Here is an 18,786-nt window from a genome sequence, read left to right as displayed (position 1 = left end):
TTTTACAAATATATTCAGTTCCTTAGAAGAGAATTAATAGAACATCAAATGTGTTTTGTTATTTGATTCATCTTCTTTATGCTAAAACAGAAAATTAAGTAGGAAATCTGTAAAGAATAGCTTTTTCAAAATCTTAAAGAAAATTAAGCCAATAGACTTGTTAAAATTTAACTTATCTAATATTTAAACCATCTAATATTTTTATTTATGCAAGTTTTTCCAATAATCAGTAAAATAATTTATCAACAGAATAGATCAGATCAACTGAATGAACCCAGACAGTTTTATTTTCCCATCATGCTGTGAGATTTATAACCATAAATAGGCATCAGATTAGTAGCACTAATTTTGCTCCCTTTTAGAATTAAAAGCTTAATCTTCTCCACTTAAAAAAAAAAAACTGAAACTGGATTACTCTAAGGTATATGGCTTTCCAGATATTGTCTGATAAGGCAGCACAAAAAATGGGCCAACAATAAAGGTCTAATTCTCAGCAAGACTGGGCCTGGAGCCCTTCAGAAGGCATTAAATCCTCTTCTACATACATACACAGTTATCAAGTAAATCAATATTTCAGGCATAAGCCTAAATGACAGCCTTTGTCTTTACAATCTGGTGTTCTATGTAAAGAAAATGTCTTGCAGGCAAGAGAATGTATGCACCTGTAGATCAGAAGATGCAAAGATTTACTACCTCAATGGGAATTAGGTCAAGAAGTGACCTAGTAAGGAAAAGGGATTATACGTCTGTACTGTGCTAGTTTTTAGCTTTTAAAGAGGCCCCAGTACTACAGTATTCGCTTGATACATTTGTGCATTATTCACAGCAGGCCCACACATCTAAAATTTAGTTTAAACACAGAAGGAAGCAAGAAAATCAATGACACTGTTATATTTTGAGGAGCAAGCTTAAGCAGTTTTCTTAAATGAATCTCTGGCTGAAAATTTCAATGCACATTTTCCCCTCAATTTGAATCACATAATTGAATGAATGAATGAATGAATTCTTTATTGGCCAAGTGTGATTGGACACACAAGGAATTTGTCTTGGTGCATATGCTCTCAGTGTACATAAAAAGAAAAGATACATCCATCAAGAATCATAAGGTACAGCCAGGGGTGGGATTCAAAATTTTTAACAACCAGTTCTATGGCCGTGGCTTAGTTGGTGTGCATGGCTTGGTGGTCATGTTACTGGCTGGCCATGGCCAACACAATATCACTCACATCAAGGCACGCATCTCCTCCCCTGGCCTCTCATGATGTGGGGATGCTGCAACAGTCGTTAAGTGTGAATAATGGTCATAAGTCACTTTTTTCAGTGCCACTGTAACTTTGAATGGTCATTCCACACAAGCAAAGGAGGAAAAAAAAACTCCAGAGAAGTTCCTGAGTTAAGAAGTCTAGTCCTGCCAAGAATGTAATAAGGGTAAGTGGAGAGGCAGTTTCTGTAAGCAACACCAGAATGTTTCCTTTCTGCCTTCCTTACAGGAATAGGCCAGTAATTTCTTCTAACAACCGGTTCTCCGAACTGCTTAGGATGTTAACAACCGATTCTAGCGAATAGGTGCCAACTGGTAGAATCCCACCCCTGGGTACAGCACTTAATGATAGCCATAGGGAACAAAGTTCCTTGAATCTTTGTTCCTACTGGCAACTTAAGTTCAGTCCCAAAAAACTGAATGGATGGAGATTATTGTTTGTTCATCAGCGATTCATACAAATAAGGCAAACCAAACCATTTGATATGTGTGTAAAGTGCTATTTGTCAAGCTGAATATAGCACACCTGATAGGTATTCTGTTTCACCTGATGCTGCAGGATTCAAAATCCTTGAAGATTTTTTATTGAGAAGTTGCATTCAAATCTCATCTTTTCTCAAAAAGCTCAAGACAGACTTCAGTCATTAGTACTTTCTTCTCAAATCTGTTCCTCGACCCCAACCCTATGAACTGGGTCAAGTCAAGAGTTTATGTTGGCCCTAATCTCCTGCTGAGTTTCAACAACAAAGTAGAAATCTGAATTCAGTTCTTGTCAATTCTACAACCCAACAATTTAGTCACACTGACTCTTCCCTTGAGAGTTTGTGACACCTTGAAGGGGAAATGAAATGATTGATTGTGCATGGATCTCTACCTTCATCCCTTACCTATACAAGTTCGACTGTCATTGTTGTTGATGACATATCCTGCAGGACAATAGCATGTTCCGCCAGTGGGAGATGAGTGACAACGATATTGGCAGCTTAAAGTTGCACACTGAGATATATCTATCAGAAACAAAAGCCAATTAAAGAACAGCATTCATTAATTACTTGCTTTGGTCCAGAAATAGAATTACAATGATATATTGGTGAAAAAAAGCTTAAATATATGATTACATTATATATGAACAAAATGAATCTAGAAAATGAGGAAAATCACTGTGTATACAATGTCTCTAAATATAGCTTTCTAGAAATTTTGGGATTGTAATTCCCAGAATTTCCCATCAATATTGCCCATTGGAATTCTAAAGGTTGCATTTCCAACATATTCATGAATGACCGGGTTGTGGAAGTTGGCATATCCAAATCCAAAATCTCATCTGGAAAATCAGGCCATTTTTACTATGGGAATCCCAATGCAGCTTAACCAGCAATTGTAGTCATAACTACTGTCAAGGATATCAATGTTCACTATTTGGGAGTATGACTTCACAGAAGTGCTCACCTTAAGTTCATGTTACATTATATAGAGTTTGACCAAACTTGAAGCACTCTGAACAAACAAAAAAATGTGAGGAGGGAGCACTTTAAAATCAGAACAATGTCTCAGCCATTGTTGAAACTATGGATGTTAGTCAAATGTAACATTGCAGTTGCTGCTGCAACCATCTCAACTTGATTTAAAATACCTTTCCTATTTTTAATGCTAAGGTGTCCGAGATACATCTGAGATGCAAACATGTTGGTGTCCAACAAAACTTGCTTGTCCATTACTCACTGCAATGTCTGCCAGCTGTGACATTTGTCTCGTCTTCCCCAGCAGAGCAATCTGGAGTCCCATCACAAACTTTGTCAATGGGAATGCACTGCCCTGATGCAGGGCAGGCCCATTCACCTGGATAACAATCTCGGTGGCCACTTTCTATAGTACAAAAGAGAAAACCAGTACATTCCATGCTTGCAGGATTTTAGCAATTTTCAAGGACTTTTTCTAGCTAGAGCACAAACAAGGTAGATACTACAAGACAGCCTTCTATTTTTCTCAAACTATGTAACAAAACAGAGAAGCTTTTTTATTATTTCCAGTTGCCCCCCAACAGGCATCTCTTTATGATGTAGTACTTGGGCATTAATGAATTTGCATATCACATCTTAAGTAAATGTCTTCAATCTACAATGCTAAAGCATAAGAATGCAGTCTGAATTAAAATATTATTATTATTATTATTAAAGTGTGGATTCAAAGAAATTCAAAGTTGATATTTTCAATAGTTTCAGTAATTTTTATAAGGCTGCTAATTGCAAATGGAAAATTGAAATTAATAATTAAGTATTATGTCCTTCATTAAAGCCAATGGCTCAATCAAGTAGAACAGAAGTTTCCAAACTTAGCAACTTTTACACTAGAGGACTACAACTCCCAGAATTCACCAGCCCGCATGCCTTAAAAGTTGCCAAGTTTGGAGATTCCTGAAAGGAGAAATATATTAAGATTATGGAAACCATTTTCTTGATTTCCATACAAAAAAATATTTTTATTGTAACATCAAACATAATTGAGCAGAGGATTTTGTCCCAAACCAAGTCTAATATTGCATTAGTCTACTTTGCATGATGGTTTGTGTCCCAAAAGCAAATTATATAGCTCAGGATTGCTGAAAGTCAGCCTTCCTTCAGGCATAGCTGGAGGTCTCAGCCCTCAGAGACCCTGAGCTCTTACTCAAGAACTGACTTACAGACTCTCCTCAGATACATTGAGTATTGCAGGCTCAAATAAAGCCATGTATGTATGACAGATTTGATTTCTGCAATTCCAGTTATCAACTATTCATTAGTTTGCATGCCAGAGTTTAAAACTCAGGCTCCTTGCTTCCATCTTTCTAAGCCAAGTAACATTTTGTCTCTCTTCAAGACCATGGGACGCAACTATATGACGTAATAGTCCCTTGAATATGGCAACCTCTGGTTCCTGTCTTTCTGTCTTGCTAATTTCATTCTTAATACCAAACAGCAGCCTAATACAAGTAGTCCTTGACTTACATTTCTTTTAGTGACTGTTCAAAGCTACAACGGCACTGAAAAAAGTGGCAATGACCATTTTTCATACTTATGTCCGTTGCCGCATCCCCGTGGTCATATGATCAAATTTGAGACACTTGGCAACTGACTCATATTTATGATGGTTGCAGTGTCTTGGGAACATGTGGTCCCGTTTTGCAACATCTGGCAGGTAAAGTCAACGGGGAAGCCAGATTCACTTAACAATCACGTGATTAACTTAACCACTGCAATGATTCACTTAATAACTGTGGCAAGAAAAGTCATAAAATGGGGCAAAACTCACTTGACAAATGTCTCACTTAGCAACAGAAACTTTGAACTCAATTGTGGTCGTACGTCGAGGACTGTAGTCTAATCTATCCTAATATACTGATTTATATCCCAATATGGGTGCAAATAATCCCCAGATAGCTGAAGTGGTTTCAAAGAACCAAATGGCATATTTTAAAAGAAACACAATGTTTTGGGCCACTGATGTCCTATATGCATGAGTAAGAAGAGTAAGAGAAGACATTTTTTTTCACATGGAACCACTAATGCTATGTTAACATTCTCATTTACCACATCCAACTTCATCTGCATTATCTTCGCAGTCATCATCCCCATCACAAATCCAACTCTGATGAATACAGCGACCGCTTGGGCAGGTGTAGAAGTTCCCTTTGCAAGTTGCATACGCTGAGGAAGAGAACATCAAAGACCAATGATTCTCCTTTCAAACAACTCCCTCAGCACTAAACACGAAGCACACGCAATGAATATACAACTGAGACTGAAATATACCACAAATCCAGACAGGAAATGCCAATCCTGAGGTAAAAGCTCTTACAATTCTGAAGGAAAAACACTAACTGGACTGCAAACAGAGAGAAAAGGAGCCATATAGGGAAAACCAACTTACTGCAAGAATTTTCATCGCTCCTGTCTCCACAATCATCATCATGGTCACAAATAAAGGCTCGGGGGATACAGTCCCCATTGTTACACTGAAACTGAGTACTGAAGCATCCACGGGCTGGAAAAAAAATAAAAGATGAACATGGCTTGGAAAATTCCAGGTAGCATTAAGCTTACTATAACCAGGCATATTGAGCGCTTTTGAATACTTACTGCAGTTAGATTCATCAGAAGAATCCCTGCAATCCACTTTGCCATCACAGCGTTGACTTGAATTAAAACATGCTCCATTAGAACAAGTCAGCTGATCACAGGTTGGGTATTCTGCAAAGGCAAATTTAATGTCTTAGAACACAGGTGTCAAACTTGCCGCATCACACTGTTGTCACATGATGTTTCACAACATTTCCCATTCATGGAGCTGGAGTGGGCGTGTCCTGCGCATGACACATCCAGCCCACAGGCTGCCAATTTGACACTCCTGTCTTACAAGGAATCAAACTATAGGAGTCTTTGTCTCCTATAGAATACAAACTTATCTCCTAAAATACCAAGAGTAATTTTCACAATTTCTTGGGGAAAGACTATTCTTCCAGCTTTTTGGATAGATAAAGAAGATGAGTGTCTACAGCAGCACAGGAAATCTAATTTTCACTGAGCAAATGAAATCACTGTAATCATTTTGCCATTGTTTTCCATTTTAAAATTGTTTCCTCAGAAGAGGAATATTGCTCTGCTTCAGAGGGCAAAGAAACTGCTTGGAAACCAATAATGCACATTTTGCAGCAACAACATATTATTAATGCATTTATTGTACTAAAATTATATTGAATATCAAATAGAATAGGTAAGGATAGCTCAAAAAAAGAACCTCAAATGTGTCATCAAAACCAAGAATTCTCGTAATCAAAAACAGTGTGATAGAAATGCTTGCTGAAAGAGTCTGATTTTTTTATATTGACAACAAAGAATAGGAAGAAACAGGCCATCTAAATCTCCTAAGGCTGAGAATTTATTTACTACAAAATTTATATCTCATCCACATTCATAAGTCTTTGGACAGTTTGCAATTTATAAACAAATAATCAAACTTAACTTCAATAGATTCTAAATATAAAAACCTCCAACAACTTTAAAATTTCAATAAGATTCTAATTAAAATGTGCCAATAATTCAACAGTAACAACAAAGTACAGTTTGATGCCAAACGTCTGGTTGAACAGAAGCATTTTCATCATCTTTCTCAAAAGTAATGTTTAAATCTTTGGTGGCAAACTTTCTCCAGGAAGCTACTAAGGAGAATTTAATTTGGGCTCCTATCATCCCTTACTTCTGAAACGTTTCCTTTTAATTTAAAAACATAAGATGAGCAGAGTCTGTTTGGCAAAGCTGGCTCAGAAAATAACCAGTAGCCAAGCCATACAGGGATTTCCAACTTAATCCCAATTTTTTTAAAAAATTACTGGTAAACAAATGCAGGACTGTACCTATAAAACAAGTTGTAGGACTGAAATGTCTTTCAAGTGCAGCAAGCAAGCAGATAACAAATAATCAGAGTTGGAAGGGACTTTGTAGGTCATCTAGTCCAACCCCCTGCCCAAGCAGGAGACCCTACACCATTTCTGACAAATGGCAGTCCAATCTCTTCTTGAAAGTAATCTGCTATATCAGATAAAGTTGCTGGATAGGTTTCAAAGCAGCCCCAAACAGACTAGATTGCAACAATTCAACCTTGAGGTAATGGGAGCAGGAGTAGCTATCTCCAGGGCCAAGACTGCTAGTTGTGTCAAGGTATGAAGAGCAGTCCCATCTTAGAAAGGGCTAATAATTTTATAATTTCCATTATAAATTTTATTTTATTGTTCTTTTAAAATTTTCTGGACCTTGTTCAGCCATCAAATGTCATTTCCATTTCCCAAATTATTTATGTTCTGAGGGATCCTTGGTGGTCCTCATTTCAACCTTAACATTCTCCTTTAGTAGTATTTATGTTATATATGCCTTTCTTTTCAAAGCAATTTTAGCAGCAGATTATATTAACAGTGTACTAAAAATCATCTCCATCATAATAATGGCGAGCGGTCATTATTTTTTATGGTTTGTATATTGGGTTTTTATTTTTCTAAGACTCCCAAAGTCACTGAGAGTGAGTAAGCAGTCATACAATTTTCATAAATAAATAAATAAGGATCATATACTGGTTCATGGCGCCTTAAGACTTTCTTCAAAGCAAGGGAATGTATACTGATTATTATAGCTGGAAATAGCTCTTTGGCTTTCAGGTGGTTAATTATAACATAAACAAACTAGTCACATTTCTGGTGATTTCTAAGAACATAAAATATGTTGCAAAACTCCAAATATAAACAGTTTTCTCAACTGAATCTTTTCACCAATCAATGGCAATCAGAAGCCATATTAAATTAATAAATCAATAAATATATGAACTGCCAAATCTTTCCACCATCAAAAATATTTCCATATGAAAAAAAATCCTCTGTATAGGGCATGATCAAAGTGAGCAGTCAGAACCACAGTAGCATTTAGATAAATTTATTCAGATAATAGGCCCTCTATTACACTAGCATACTTCAAGTATACAGTCTTAATCAGTTTTCTGTCCTGAAGTCACAGACATCCTTCTGTTGAAGATAGTTGTCAACACCAATACTCTAATTAGTGGCTGTTGAAAGATATATAGCATTTTTGGGTCCAAAACAGAATATGTCATTCTGTAATAATCCCAGGATTTGTGGACTCCTAGATTACTAAACAGAAACCAAGAATTAACCCTGGGTTTACCCAAATACTGTGCAAAACATTTATCATCTTAAAGGCTACTTAGATGACTTAATTGGAAGTAGGTCTCAATTTGAACAAAACTTTGACACAATGGCTTCATATAGTTTGTCTTGTATTCCTGTAGCTCTGTGTGTGTGTGTGTGTGTGTGTGTGTGTGTGTGTGTGTGTGTGAGAGAGAGAGAGAGAGAGAGAGAGAGAGAGAGAGAGAATGTTTGGGAAAAAGTTCCAAGGCTAAATGCTGGGAATGATAGAGTCATAAACAGAGCAGTAAGAGACTCCATTGAATTTACAACTACTTAACAAAACATTTGTCCTGCTATACTAAACCCAGTTTGGGAATTTTGAACAAACTTTGGCCTTCCTGATTTCTAAGCCACATCCACCATGCCAGGCAACATATGACATTTATCATTACATTGAATCAATCTACTTTTTTTTTTTACTAGAAACACATTTCACCTCTAATGTGATCATTCCAAAACAGATCAGCCAAGTTACTGACAGCCAGCATTTTTTAATGTATTTGTTCCATATAACTACCTGGCTGTCTTTCAGAATCATAGTCTGGCAAGGCTTAAAAATGTAGCTTTAATTCAGTCATGTAGCCAAGAAACTTCTACTCTATCTTGTGTACAACTTGGAAAAATGGTGCTTTTTAATATTCATGTTAGGCACCATAACTCCCCAATTAGTTAGGGCAATGAGTCACTAGCTCTTGGGATTGTTTGGGCTCAATATGGACAAACTCCTTGCTGGACAGTTCATCTACTTGATGGTCAGGTGTTTGTTTTTTACTCCACTTAGCATGTTAAGACATTCACTAGGTTTTTTCTTCCCAACTTTAGAACTCTGTGCTCTTCTCTTGTTCTCTTTGTCTGGAACTATCTCATGTCTTACCCAACTAATTTATGAATCAGTTAATTTATGGATTCAGATAGATTCGCTTCCTGAGGGAAGACCACATTGTGTCTCATAAGCCAATTTTCCTTTCTGACAAGCAATCCTTCCTTATCTTTGCTGGAAATGAACCATCAGCATGTACGAATATTAGTCATATCTGAATTTGCAGGAATGCAGAGAGGCAGAAACTGACTGTTATGATGTTTATGCTTCTCTCTGTTTAACATTTCTACCTTACCCTACTTACACCTGTTAGATGCTAATAATTAAAGCTGGAAACCTTCAGTTACTATGCACTGGTTGACATGAAAGAGTATGTTTGCTCATAGCTCTTTCTCTTAATAACTTTGTGCTTACTATACAAAAATATTTCCACCTACAAAGTAAGGCTAGTATCATCAATTTATTGTCAAACTCTGTAAAATATATTGCAGAGGAGTTTTGAAATGAAACATTGCTGACCCCTTGTTTAATGGTGTATTTGTTTTGTGATGAAAAATCTTTCTGCTTAGGATTTTCAGGGTCTCGGGTCAAGTGCAACCACCTGCATTCTCTCGCTTTTGGCTTAATACTTTTCCTTGCCTTGCTGACATCCTCTAATTCTCCTGTCCTTCTCCATCTGCGTTACTTTTCTCTAGAAAAAACCCAAGGAATGAATATAGTTTCAAGCTCTTTGATTCTATCCAAATTCTATTTTGTGGTGCATTCGAAGAGCTTAATTTCCCCAGGTGTTATTAAGTCTCTATTACCCCAGGTCTAATTATATTTGTCTGATCCTGAACCATCTGAACTATAGGTTTCCTTTGAGCTGTTTCTAGACAAACTAATATTCAAGGATGTCTAGACAACCAAGGCGATTATCCCGTTTCGAATTTGTGATTAAAAAGTCTGAACACTGTGCCCCATCTGGGCATCTTCAGTACCTGTAGTGATGAAGACAAGAGGGCCTTGTATTCCCTTACTTCCCATCAGTTAATAAATCTCTTTCTCCTTCCTCCATCTGTTCTGCAGCTCAAAGGGGGCTGCTGTACCTAAAGGCCACTGATGTGTACCTTCCTAAGCCTCAGCTTGTCATTTCCTGAACATCCTCCCTGTTTTTCCTTCTTTCACAAATGGTCTTTCCCTATGAATTTCTGTACTGGATCACTGAAGTTTTATGTTTTTGACATCTCATTCCAACCCGTAGTAACCAAAGGGTTAGGGCCAGGCATACAATAAATGATCATCATCATCAATATCTCTCCAGCTCCCAAAATCCCAACCCAGTGTATTTTAATGTCCTAAGCCTTATGTTTATATAATTTGGGGTTCTGATCTGTTTTAACATCAGGAAAGAGAGAGAGATTCTCTCTAGCCTTAGCCCATTACGGAGCAACGGTACATTTTATTAAACCTCAGAACAATGTAACCGTTATGAGCACATCCTTGGTAATCCATGAAAGAATCTGTGCTGAAATGTTGATAACAAGAAGAATATTGTGTTCACTTCTGTCCATCAACAAATTCTTAATCTTACAAATTGATTAACAAGCCAACGAGAGAAGGGCTGAAACCAAATCTACTGCAAAAGATTTAAAAGCACTCACGGCAGCTTCTTTCATCTGTTCCATCTGTGCAGTCGCTGACATGGTCACACCTGTAGCCACTTGGGATGCACTGCCCACTGGAACAGGTAAACTGCTGACTGGAGCATGTTCGCCCAGCTGCAAGAAACATTGTGCTTACAATTTTTTTTTTATTTACACTCACATACACACACATACACACACATACAGGGGAGTCAAACTTAATTTCATTGAGGGCCGCATCAGGGTTGTGTTTAACCTCAGGGCGGGCAGTGGGCGTGGCCAGGGGGTGTGGCCAGCTTGATGTCACTCGTGTCGGGGGCACTTGTGGTGGCCCGAGCACTCTGCCAGTGAAGACAGGCTCCTGATCTCTGTTTTTGGCTGTGAAAGCCTCCTGCAACCCTCTGTCAGTGAAAATGGAGCTCGGGAGAGCCACACACAGCCCTCCCGAGCTCCATTTTTGTTGGCAGAGGCATCGCGGGCCAGTCCTTCCGCTGTTTCCTGGGCAACCACGTGAGCCAGCTGTAAGCACCCCATTGGCTGGATCCAGTTGACACTCCTGTCCTTCAGCTTCTTGGTTTCTGAAAATATGCTTTTAAAATGTAAAGTTTTCAAATGAACAGGAATCATCCTTATTTACACCTCTATCATTACAAATGCTTCTCCGCCACTTCAATCATTTGACTGTAAGCGGCTTACAGCATATTGCCAAATACAGTACAATAAATTAAAATTTATCAAACGTATGTAAGAATACAATATCAATATCATTACTGTATTATCTTAAATACACTATTCGGCCTAAAGAACTGTTTTCAACAATAATAGAACAAAAAAGCCAAAATGGATAAATGTAAATGTAAATGTTTACACATTCCTAAATCAAGCTTTCATGTCCTGATGTTATTTATGAACTATGTAGATATATTAATGTAACTCCTGTAAAGTTTACCTATGAAAGGGAAGGTGTAGAAAAGAACAGATACATCATGCAAAATAAGGCCAATTTCAGTACTCATTCGCTAAACCTACTATAGCTTTCTCTGATAAGTCTGGGGAAACCTCGCTTATCAGTACAGGGATCAGCAACTCTGTTGTTAAGTGACATAGTCATTAAGTGAAACCTCACATAACTGCAACGGGCTTACAAACCCATTTTGATCGTGGTTGTTTAGCAATTCATGATCATTAAGCGAGATGTTGTTTTACTGCTGGCTTCTTCATGAACTCTGCTTGTCAGAAGACAGATAACAAAACATGAAAATGGTAAGTTGTGACAGTCATAAATGTCCGCCAGTTGTGAAGCACTTGAATGTCGATCATTTGACCACAGGGATAGTGCAAGAGTAGTAAGTATGGAGATTGGTCATAATGTAACTTTTTCATCTCACTGTCATAACTTCTAACTATCACTAAATGGGGCAGTCATTAAGTGAGGACAACCCAAACTAGGTCTAATCCACAACTTAACTGACTTATTCAGCCCTTAAAAAGAAACTGATCCAATACCTAGAATCAAATGAGTATATTCAACTTTGTATAAGTATATAGGTAGGTTACTTTTACTATTTCAGAATTTTAGGGTGCTCCCTATATTCTCATCATTTATTTTTCATGAACTAAGTCCAGATAATATGCCACTCACTGTGGCCATAATTTACCATCCATCAGTGGAAAAATCTATCAGTGGAATGTTGCACTCACTGATGTGAAGAAGGAATTCTCCAATGAAGATGTAATCGTACAGCAATTTAGCTATCTTTAACTGCCCTTTTTATAAAGCCTGGGTTGTTTGTGCCTCTCAGCTATATGTTAAGTTTTTGTGTTTAGATTATAAATTCTTTGAAGCTTTTATTATACTTGTGCAAGACTTGAAGCAATCAAATTTTGATCTGTGAGGAATCTGCATGCAGGAAAGACACAAGACTAGCTAAGAAATCAATATGTTCTGCTTGATATATATTCATTAATACACCAGATTGCTCTTCCACTACTTTGCCTGAATTATCTTTTTCAACTATTACATTATATACCAGATAAGAAATCCTTGCCTTCTAGATGCAAATAAACCACAGCATAGCCAATAGTGAGGTAAATACCATGTTTCTCCAACAATACGGCCTCCCCCAACAGGAGGTCCCAACATGTTTTATAGGCATAAAATGAAATTAAGCCCCTCCCCCCAAATTAAGGCCTATATTAAACATGCAAAATGGGGGGAATGGCAGGGGGGCTGGCCGTTAGGAAGTACTTTTGTTGCATACCCGGATATGGTGCTGCTTGCGTTGACTCCGGCATTGGTGGGGCACTTCGTATCGGGAGACCTTCCGCCACCGTTGCTTTCCCTTCTCCCCATGCTGTCGCAGCGTTTAGAGCAATGCCACAGTGTTTGGTGCAGCCACGCGGCGTTTGGCACAGCCACGTGCGGCCAGCCAGGGCTCATCCCTGCAACCGGAGCCCAGCGGAGATACTCGGCTTCAGACGCTCCTGTCACCGCCTTCCCAGGCATCATTTGAAGGCAAAGCCCATTCTTTTAAAAATGACGCCCTACTACCAGTAAGACAAAGGCTCCCCTGCCCAAGAGGGCAGCCCAACCCCATGTGGGGAGGCAAATCTCTGAAGGCCGCAGCACAGGATCGGGCCACCCTGGGAGAAGCGCTCAGCTGCCATCCCTGCCTGGTGCCAGGCAGAGCGCGAAGAGCTTTGCCTGGGGCGCCCAGCGCAGCTGACAGGTGGGCCCTCCTGCTTGGCGGCGGAGCTCTCACCAAGGCAGTGAGCGCCTCCCCACCAGGCCCTCCGCTCATCCTGCCAGGGCCGCGCAGGCTGGGCAGAGCCGTGAAAGCAAGCCACAGGTGCATGCCCACCTGCCAAGCAAAAGAGCCGGGCCTACCCGAGCTTGGCTTCCCAAGACCCTCCAGACTGAACCCGAAGGGGCCACCAGGAGAGGCTGCCGGAGGCAGTGATAGCACCCACCCATCCACAGACAGGGAGGCCAGGTGACAGCAGCGCTGCTTCCCTGGCTGGCAGGTCTGGTGGAGGGAGCCCGAAGCCGCCTGTCCTTTCCACCCCTTGCCCAGCCCGTCCCCGTCCCCACACATCTCCAAATGTGCTGGCATCTCCAAACGCTGCAGTGGCATGGGCATTGGGCAGAGGCGCTCACTCAGTGGGGTTCAACTAAGAGGAGGACGTGGCGTGGGCCGTCGCCTCACCTCCCTGTCCACGGATGGTGGGAGCTATCACTGCCTCAGGCAGCCTCTCCTGGTGGCCCCTTTGGGGTCAGGCTTGAGGGACTTGGGAAGGAAGCCAAGCTTGGGTCGGCCCAGCTCTTTCGTTTGGCAGGTGGGCGCGCACCCGTGGCTCACTTTCCCAGCTCTGCCCACCCTACCCAGCTCAGGCGCAGCCCTGGTGGGATGAGTGGAGGGCCTGGCGGTGAGGCGCTCGCTGCCTTGGTGAGAGCTCCACCACCGGGCAGGAGGGCCCGCCTGTCAGCTGCGCTGGGCACCCCAGGTGAAGCTCTTCACGCTCTGCCCAGCACCAGGCAGGCATGGTGGCTGGGCGCTTCTCCCGGGGTGGACCGATCCTGCACTGCGGCCCCGGGAGATTCGCCTCCCCATGTGGGGTTGGGCTACCCTCTCGGGCAGGGGAGGCTTTGTCATATTAGGGCGTCATTTTTAAAAGAATGGGCTTTGCCTTCGAACGATGCCTGGGAAGGCGGCGACAGGAGTGCCTGAAGCCTAGTGTCTCCACCGTGCTCCGGTTGCAGGGAGGAGCCCCCCCGGCCCCTCATGGCTGTGCCAAACACTGCGTGGCTGCGCCAAATGCCACAATGTTGCTCTAAACACCGCAGCAGCATGGGGAGAAGGAAGATTTGGCAGAAGATTTCCCGATACGAAGTGCCCCACCAACGCCGAGGTCAACATCCAAGCTGTCGCCACCCGCCCACCTGAGGATGCAAGGGGGGGGAATTAAGTCACCTCCAAAAAGACGGCCTAGCCATTTTTCCAGGGGTCAAAAAAAAAATAAGGGCCGGCCTTATTTTGTGAGAAACACGGTAGATTCTCCTTCTAATTAAATACACACACAATAAATACATTGGATTTTTTTTTTTGTTAGCGACCAAAAGACAAATAAAGGTTTTTTTGTACATGTAAATCTTGGTACACACACTAATGATTACAGATGCACAACAAATAAGTGGAGAGAGGCAACATTATACATATGATTTTTAATTGAACAAAGAATAATATTGAAGAATATATTCAAATATCCCAAGGTAACAAATCACATGATTTCCCATCGCTGATTCAAAACAGGTGAAAGACTTTACGGTGAATCCACTTTACAATGAAATTGTGTTAAGGTGCACAAAGGTCAGAAGTCAGTTGAAATTTGGATTTTGCCCTTTATTGCCTCCCCAATAGATAATATGTAACTACTAGCATTTATAGCTCCTACTGAAAAGGTAAGGAGGACAAAAAAACATCTTTGGGATGGAACTATAATAAAAATCTTTGCCATTATCTTGGGTCAATAGTTCAAAACATTATCTATACTACAACTGGGGAAACCATTTCCCAGAAAGTGAACAAAATATAGCCCAGATTAGCAAGACTAGAAAATACTGCATAGCAAGGGGGAAAGGTGAACTTTTATCATAACCAAATTATTCTATTTATAGCCTAGTCAAATTCTAAAACTAAGGGGAACTCCAAATCCAATCCGGAATGTTCCCACTGTCTGAAACAAATCCGAAAGGTGAGGAAGTCTAATGTTTACAGGGTAGTGTATACAAATCTCATATGACCTAGACCTCTGGGAAGTCCCAATTCCAGTAATGAATGCATATTGAGTCTTGGAAATATGCTTGAAGATGCTTGAAGAATTCAACATTTGAGAATTTCAGTGCTAAACAGACTACATCTATTGGGTCACAAATCATTCAGATTTTGCATTTCTCCAGTAGAATTCACAGCAGAAAAATATCAAGTACAAATGTGTATTTTAGGGTAAAATATGTTTAGAAATGTGTAGCTGGAATAAAAACATGTGGTAAATAAATATGCTTAAATTTAAATCCCCTTAAGCACATTCTTTCTTACAGATTTTAAAATGGCAGTTTTAGCTGAAAAAGAAATGGGACAGAAAAACATAAAAGTTTTAAAAAAAGACATTAAAAAAGTGTTTTTTTTTTAAGTTTTAAAAATGTAAACAGACTGATCTATCCTAATGCAAACAAAGTGAGCCTCAACTTTATTTACCCCCAACGATCAGAATTCACAATATTCAACTGAATTACTGGGGAATCCTTCTGAGGTCAGTAAAATGAGGACCCAGATTGTTGGGGGGCAATATGCTGACTCTGTAAAGCACTGTGAAGTGGTATATAAGTCTAAGTGCAAGTGCTAATGCTATTCAAAGACACATTATTAGATGGCAACGGTGCAATAAATCTAAAGATAAAGGAACTCAAATCTGAAAAGAAAGGATGCACTTAAGGAGGATCCATTAGAAGTAACCTTATATCAACTCAATCCATTGGTCCATGAATTTCAGAACAACTATTCTGAATGGAAACAGCTTTCTTCCATTTTAGGAAATAAACTTTTCCAATTCTGTTCTGGAAATGCCAGGGATTGAATCAGACTAATTCCAAGCAAAACATGTGCCATTCCAGTAATCTATGGGGCTCATTACTAGGTCATAACTTACGACATTGCTGATGTTCATCAGAGCCATCGTCGCAGTCTTCTTCATCATCACAGACCCATGCCCGAGGAATGCATTCTCCATCACTGTGACACTGAAACTGGTTTTCTTCACAGCTTGGATGTGCTAAAATGGACAAGCAAATTGTACTTGAATGCTCTGATTTAAATGTTAGATGAATAAAGGACTTGTAGTCATTGAAACATTAAAGCTCTAATCTAATGAATTCTAATCTAGAAATGTAATACTAGGCACCTTGCTATATGATTAAGAAATCTGAAAGTTAGGAATGCTGGACAGCTGGGTTCAAAGGTCTTACTGAGCCATAATTGGTTTGTTTGTTTTTTGCCTTACTGCCATGTTTAAAACTGTTATTGTGACTAATTCAGCAAATGAACAGTAGGTGATCCCAGTCAATAACATATGTCGCTACCAGATAAAAAACAGTCCTGTTAGACTGTATCTAAAGTCTAAAAGTTTATATGCAGTTTCCAACTAAATATTTTACTTGTCTATCCACCTCTCCAACACCACCACACAGACATAAACACAAACATTCCCATATCGTACTCTTCAGTATCTTGGTTGTTGTTTAATCAGTATGCTTCACAACCATTAAAAGATCTGGTTATCATGAAGGCATCTCAACCTTCCTATTATGCAGCTATGTTTTGGTCACCTTTCCCTAACTTAGTGTCCAGAACGTCTTATCTCAATGACATTTCCTGGCCATATTGGCAATGGATGAGGAAAATGATACTTAATGCTGATGTTTGGAAAAGACCACATGCATTAAATAAACTTAATTCCACTTACGACAGCCAGCTTCATCTGTGTCATCTGAACAGTCTCTTGCTCCATCACATCTCCAGTCTTCAGGAATGCAGCGCCCATTTCCACAACGAAATTGCCCTTGCTCACATCCTGGAAGCCAGCCATAAAATGCATGCCGTTATTTTATTTTGTTAAGTGTGAAATGGATAAGATTAGTACCAACATTCTGTATTGTTTTCTAATCACAAATAGGCACAAATTCTTATATCAACAGGTCAATGCAACTGAAGAAAGTGTAACTGTTAAGTCACAATTGAATGGGTACGTAACACATATACTTCTACATAAAATACGGTCTACCTATTCAGAATTCTGAAGTGTGACCCAGAGGGTTAAAGAGAAAAGAAAACATCACGATAAAGCAGACACTGCACTGTTTGATCTATTCACAAAAACAACAATTTATGAATTTACAGTATAGGCATCTGTGTTCCGCCTTCTGATGCCACTGTCAATAAATAATAAATAGGTTAAGACTTTAATTAACCTAAGAATAAAACAGAAAGCTTTCTGTTTCTAGAATCTTCTGTAAACATTTATAGAAATTGCATGGAACTCTGTTCAGTGTTGAATATGATTTGACTGTTTTGGCCTTAAAGCAATTTGTTTTAACAATTTTAGCTTCAGAGAAGTGACCAATTTGAAACGATGTTTGCTACTGATATGCTGATTGCAGCTATAATTTAATGTGATATACAAACAATGACAAGTTGTTTATGGTTTTATGGTTAGTTCTGATCCGAGTTTGTATAGCTCATATATCGATCAAATAAGAGCAGCTTTAAAAAGTGAAGAGATAAACAACGAATATTTCACTCCTTTACAGAAATAATCATTTTTCATTGTTAGTATGGTTAAAAAGTCTTGGTTAAATCATGCTATTACTTCAGAATTCTCCTTTCTAATGACCATATAGAATAGATTGTAAGGGCCATTCAAAACTTCATTCTGGTTCACTCAACCTATATAGTCCTAACTTGCTTGTCTTATTGACAAGTAAACAAATTAGGAAATGGGTTGATTAATATATTGTCCAAACCCAGTGCCCCAACTAGTTGAAAAGTGCTTTCCAAACCTGACTGATCTCAAAAAGCTAAGTAGGATTAGACTGAGCTAGTATTTGGATAGTAACCAACAGGAAGCCCAAGAGGATAGGTTAAGTTGGGATAGGTTACAATGAAATGAAGCATAATCAAATCCCAAAAGATAATCCCAAACTACTTCTGTATTCTTAAGAAAGTCACATGGACGTGTCCATAAAGTCATCAAGAGTTGAGCCTGAATTTAGAGTTTATTTAGGAACCAGAATCTAGAGTTGTTAAATTAAAGTCAAGATTTAAGACAACCTACTCCCCAGCTCATTAACTTTTAAGACTGCAACAATTCAGGACCTCAGTTAAAAATGACATGATAAGGGAATCCTCTCTCATTTGCAAAGTTATTTGCATTAAAAGGAGGAGTTGTGTTGGCTGGCTCTTGGTGTGCAAATTTCTTCATATTTGTTTTGCAAGAGAATTATAAGTATCTGTCCTTTTGTTGATTATTAATTAATAACTTCATATCATTTATGCAAGTAGAACTGAAGCAATCTGACAGCATGTTTTAAAATGTTTGATTCATCTGACACAAAAATTATGGTTCATTGCAGTCAGCCAGATGTTCAGACTGGATGTGTCGAATCCTTTTCAAGGACCTGGAATAGGCAGATATGGATGTTTGATGGTATTACAAATATCATGATTACTATGACAATGTTTTATCTTTTTCAATGTTAACTGGTTTTAATGTATGTAAACCACCCAAGATCATTTTCAGA

At 39.3% G+C, this 18,786-nt stretch overlaps 1 protein-coding gene across 4 annotated transcripts in view; it reads right to left on the bottom strand.

Moving 5' to 3' along the window:
- The window catches only part of LRP2 (LDL receptor related protein 2), a 141,607-nt gene that overhangs the window by 101,364 nt on the left and 21,457 nt on the right, over positions 1–18,786 (bottom strand). For all 4 annotated transcript variants that reach the window (XR_015740757.1, XR_015740758.1, XM_087919977.1 and 1 more), the window contains exons 2-9: positions 16,953–17,060; positions 16,140–16,262; positions 10,452–10,568; positions 5,377–5,487; positions 5,168–5,281; positions 4,828–4,944; positions 2,984–3,127; positions 2,149–2,268 (exon numbers count right to left, since the gene is read on the bottom strand). Coding sequence is in view for 2 of the 4 variants with exons in the window: in XM_087919977.1 (XP_087776103.1) it covers positions 2,149–2,268; positions 2,984–3,127; positions 4,828–4,944; positions 5,168–5,281; positions 5,377–5,487; positions 10,452–10,568; positions 16,140–16,262; positions 16,953–17,060 (954 nt within the window). In the remaining 2 variants the exon portion in view is untranslated. The remainder of the gene's footprint in view (positions 1–2,148; positions 2,269–2,983; positions 3,128–4,827; positions 4,945–5,167; positions 5,282–5,376; positions 5,488–10,451; positions 10,569–16,139; positions 16,263–16,952; positions 17,061–18,786) is intronic.

This window comes from Pseudonaja textilis, chromosome 1 (assembly GCF_049901715.1).
Source record: "Pseudonaja textilis isolate UNSWEBS1 chromosome 1, rPseTex1.2, whole genome shotgun sequence".
NCBI lineage: Eukaryota > Metazoa > Chordata > Lepidosauria > Squamata > Elapidae > Pseudonaja > Pseudonaja textilis.
The sequence above is the reverse complement of the archived record's forward strand: the minus strand, read 5'-3'. Positions and strand labels throughout refer to the sequence as shown.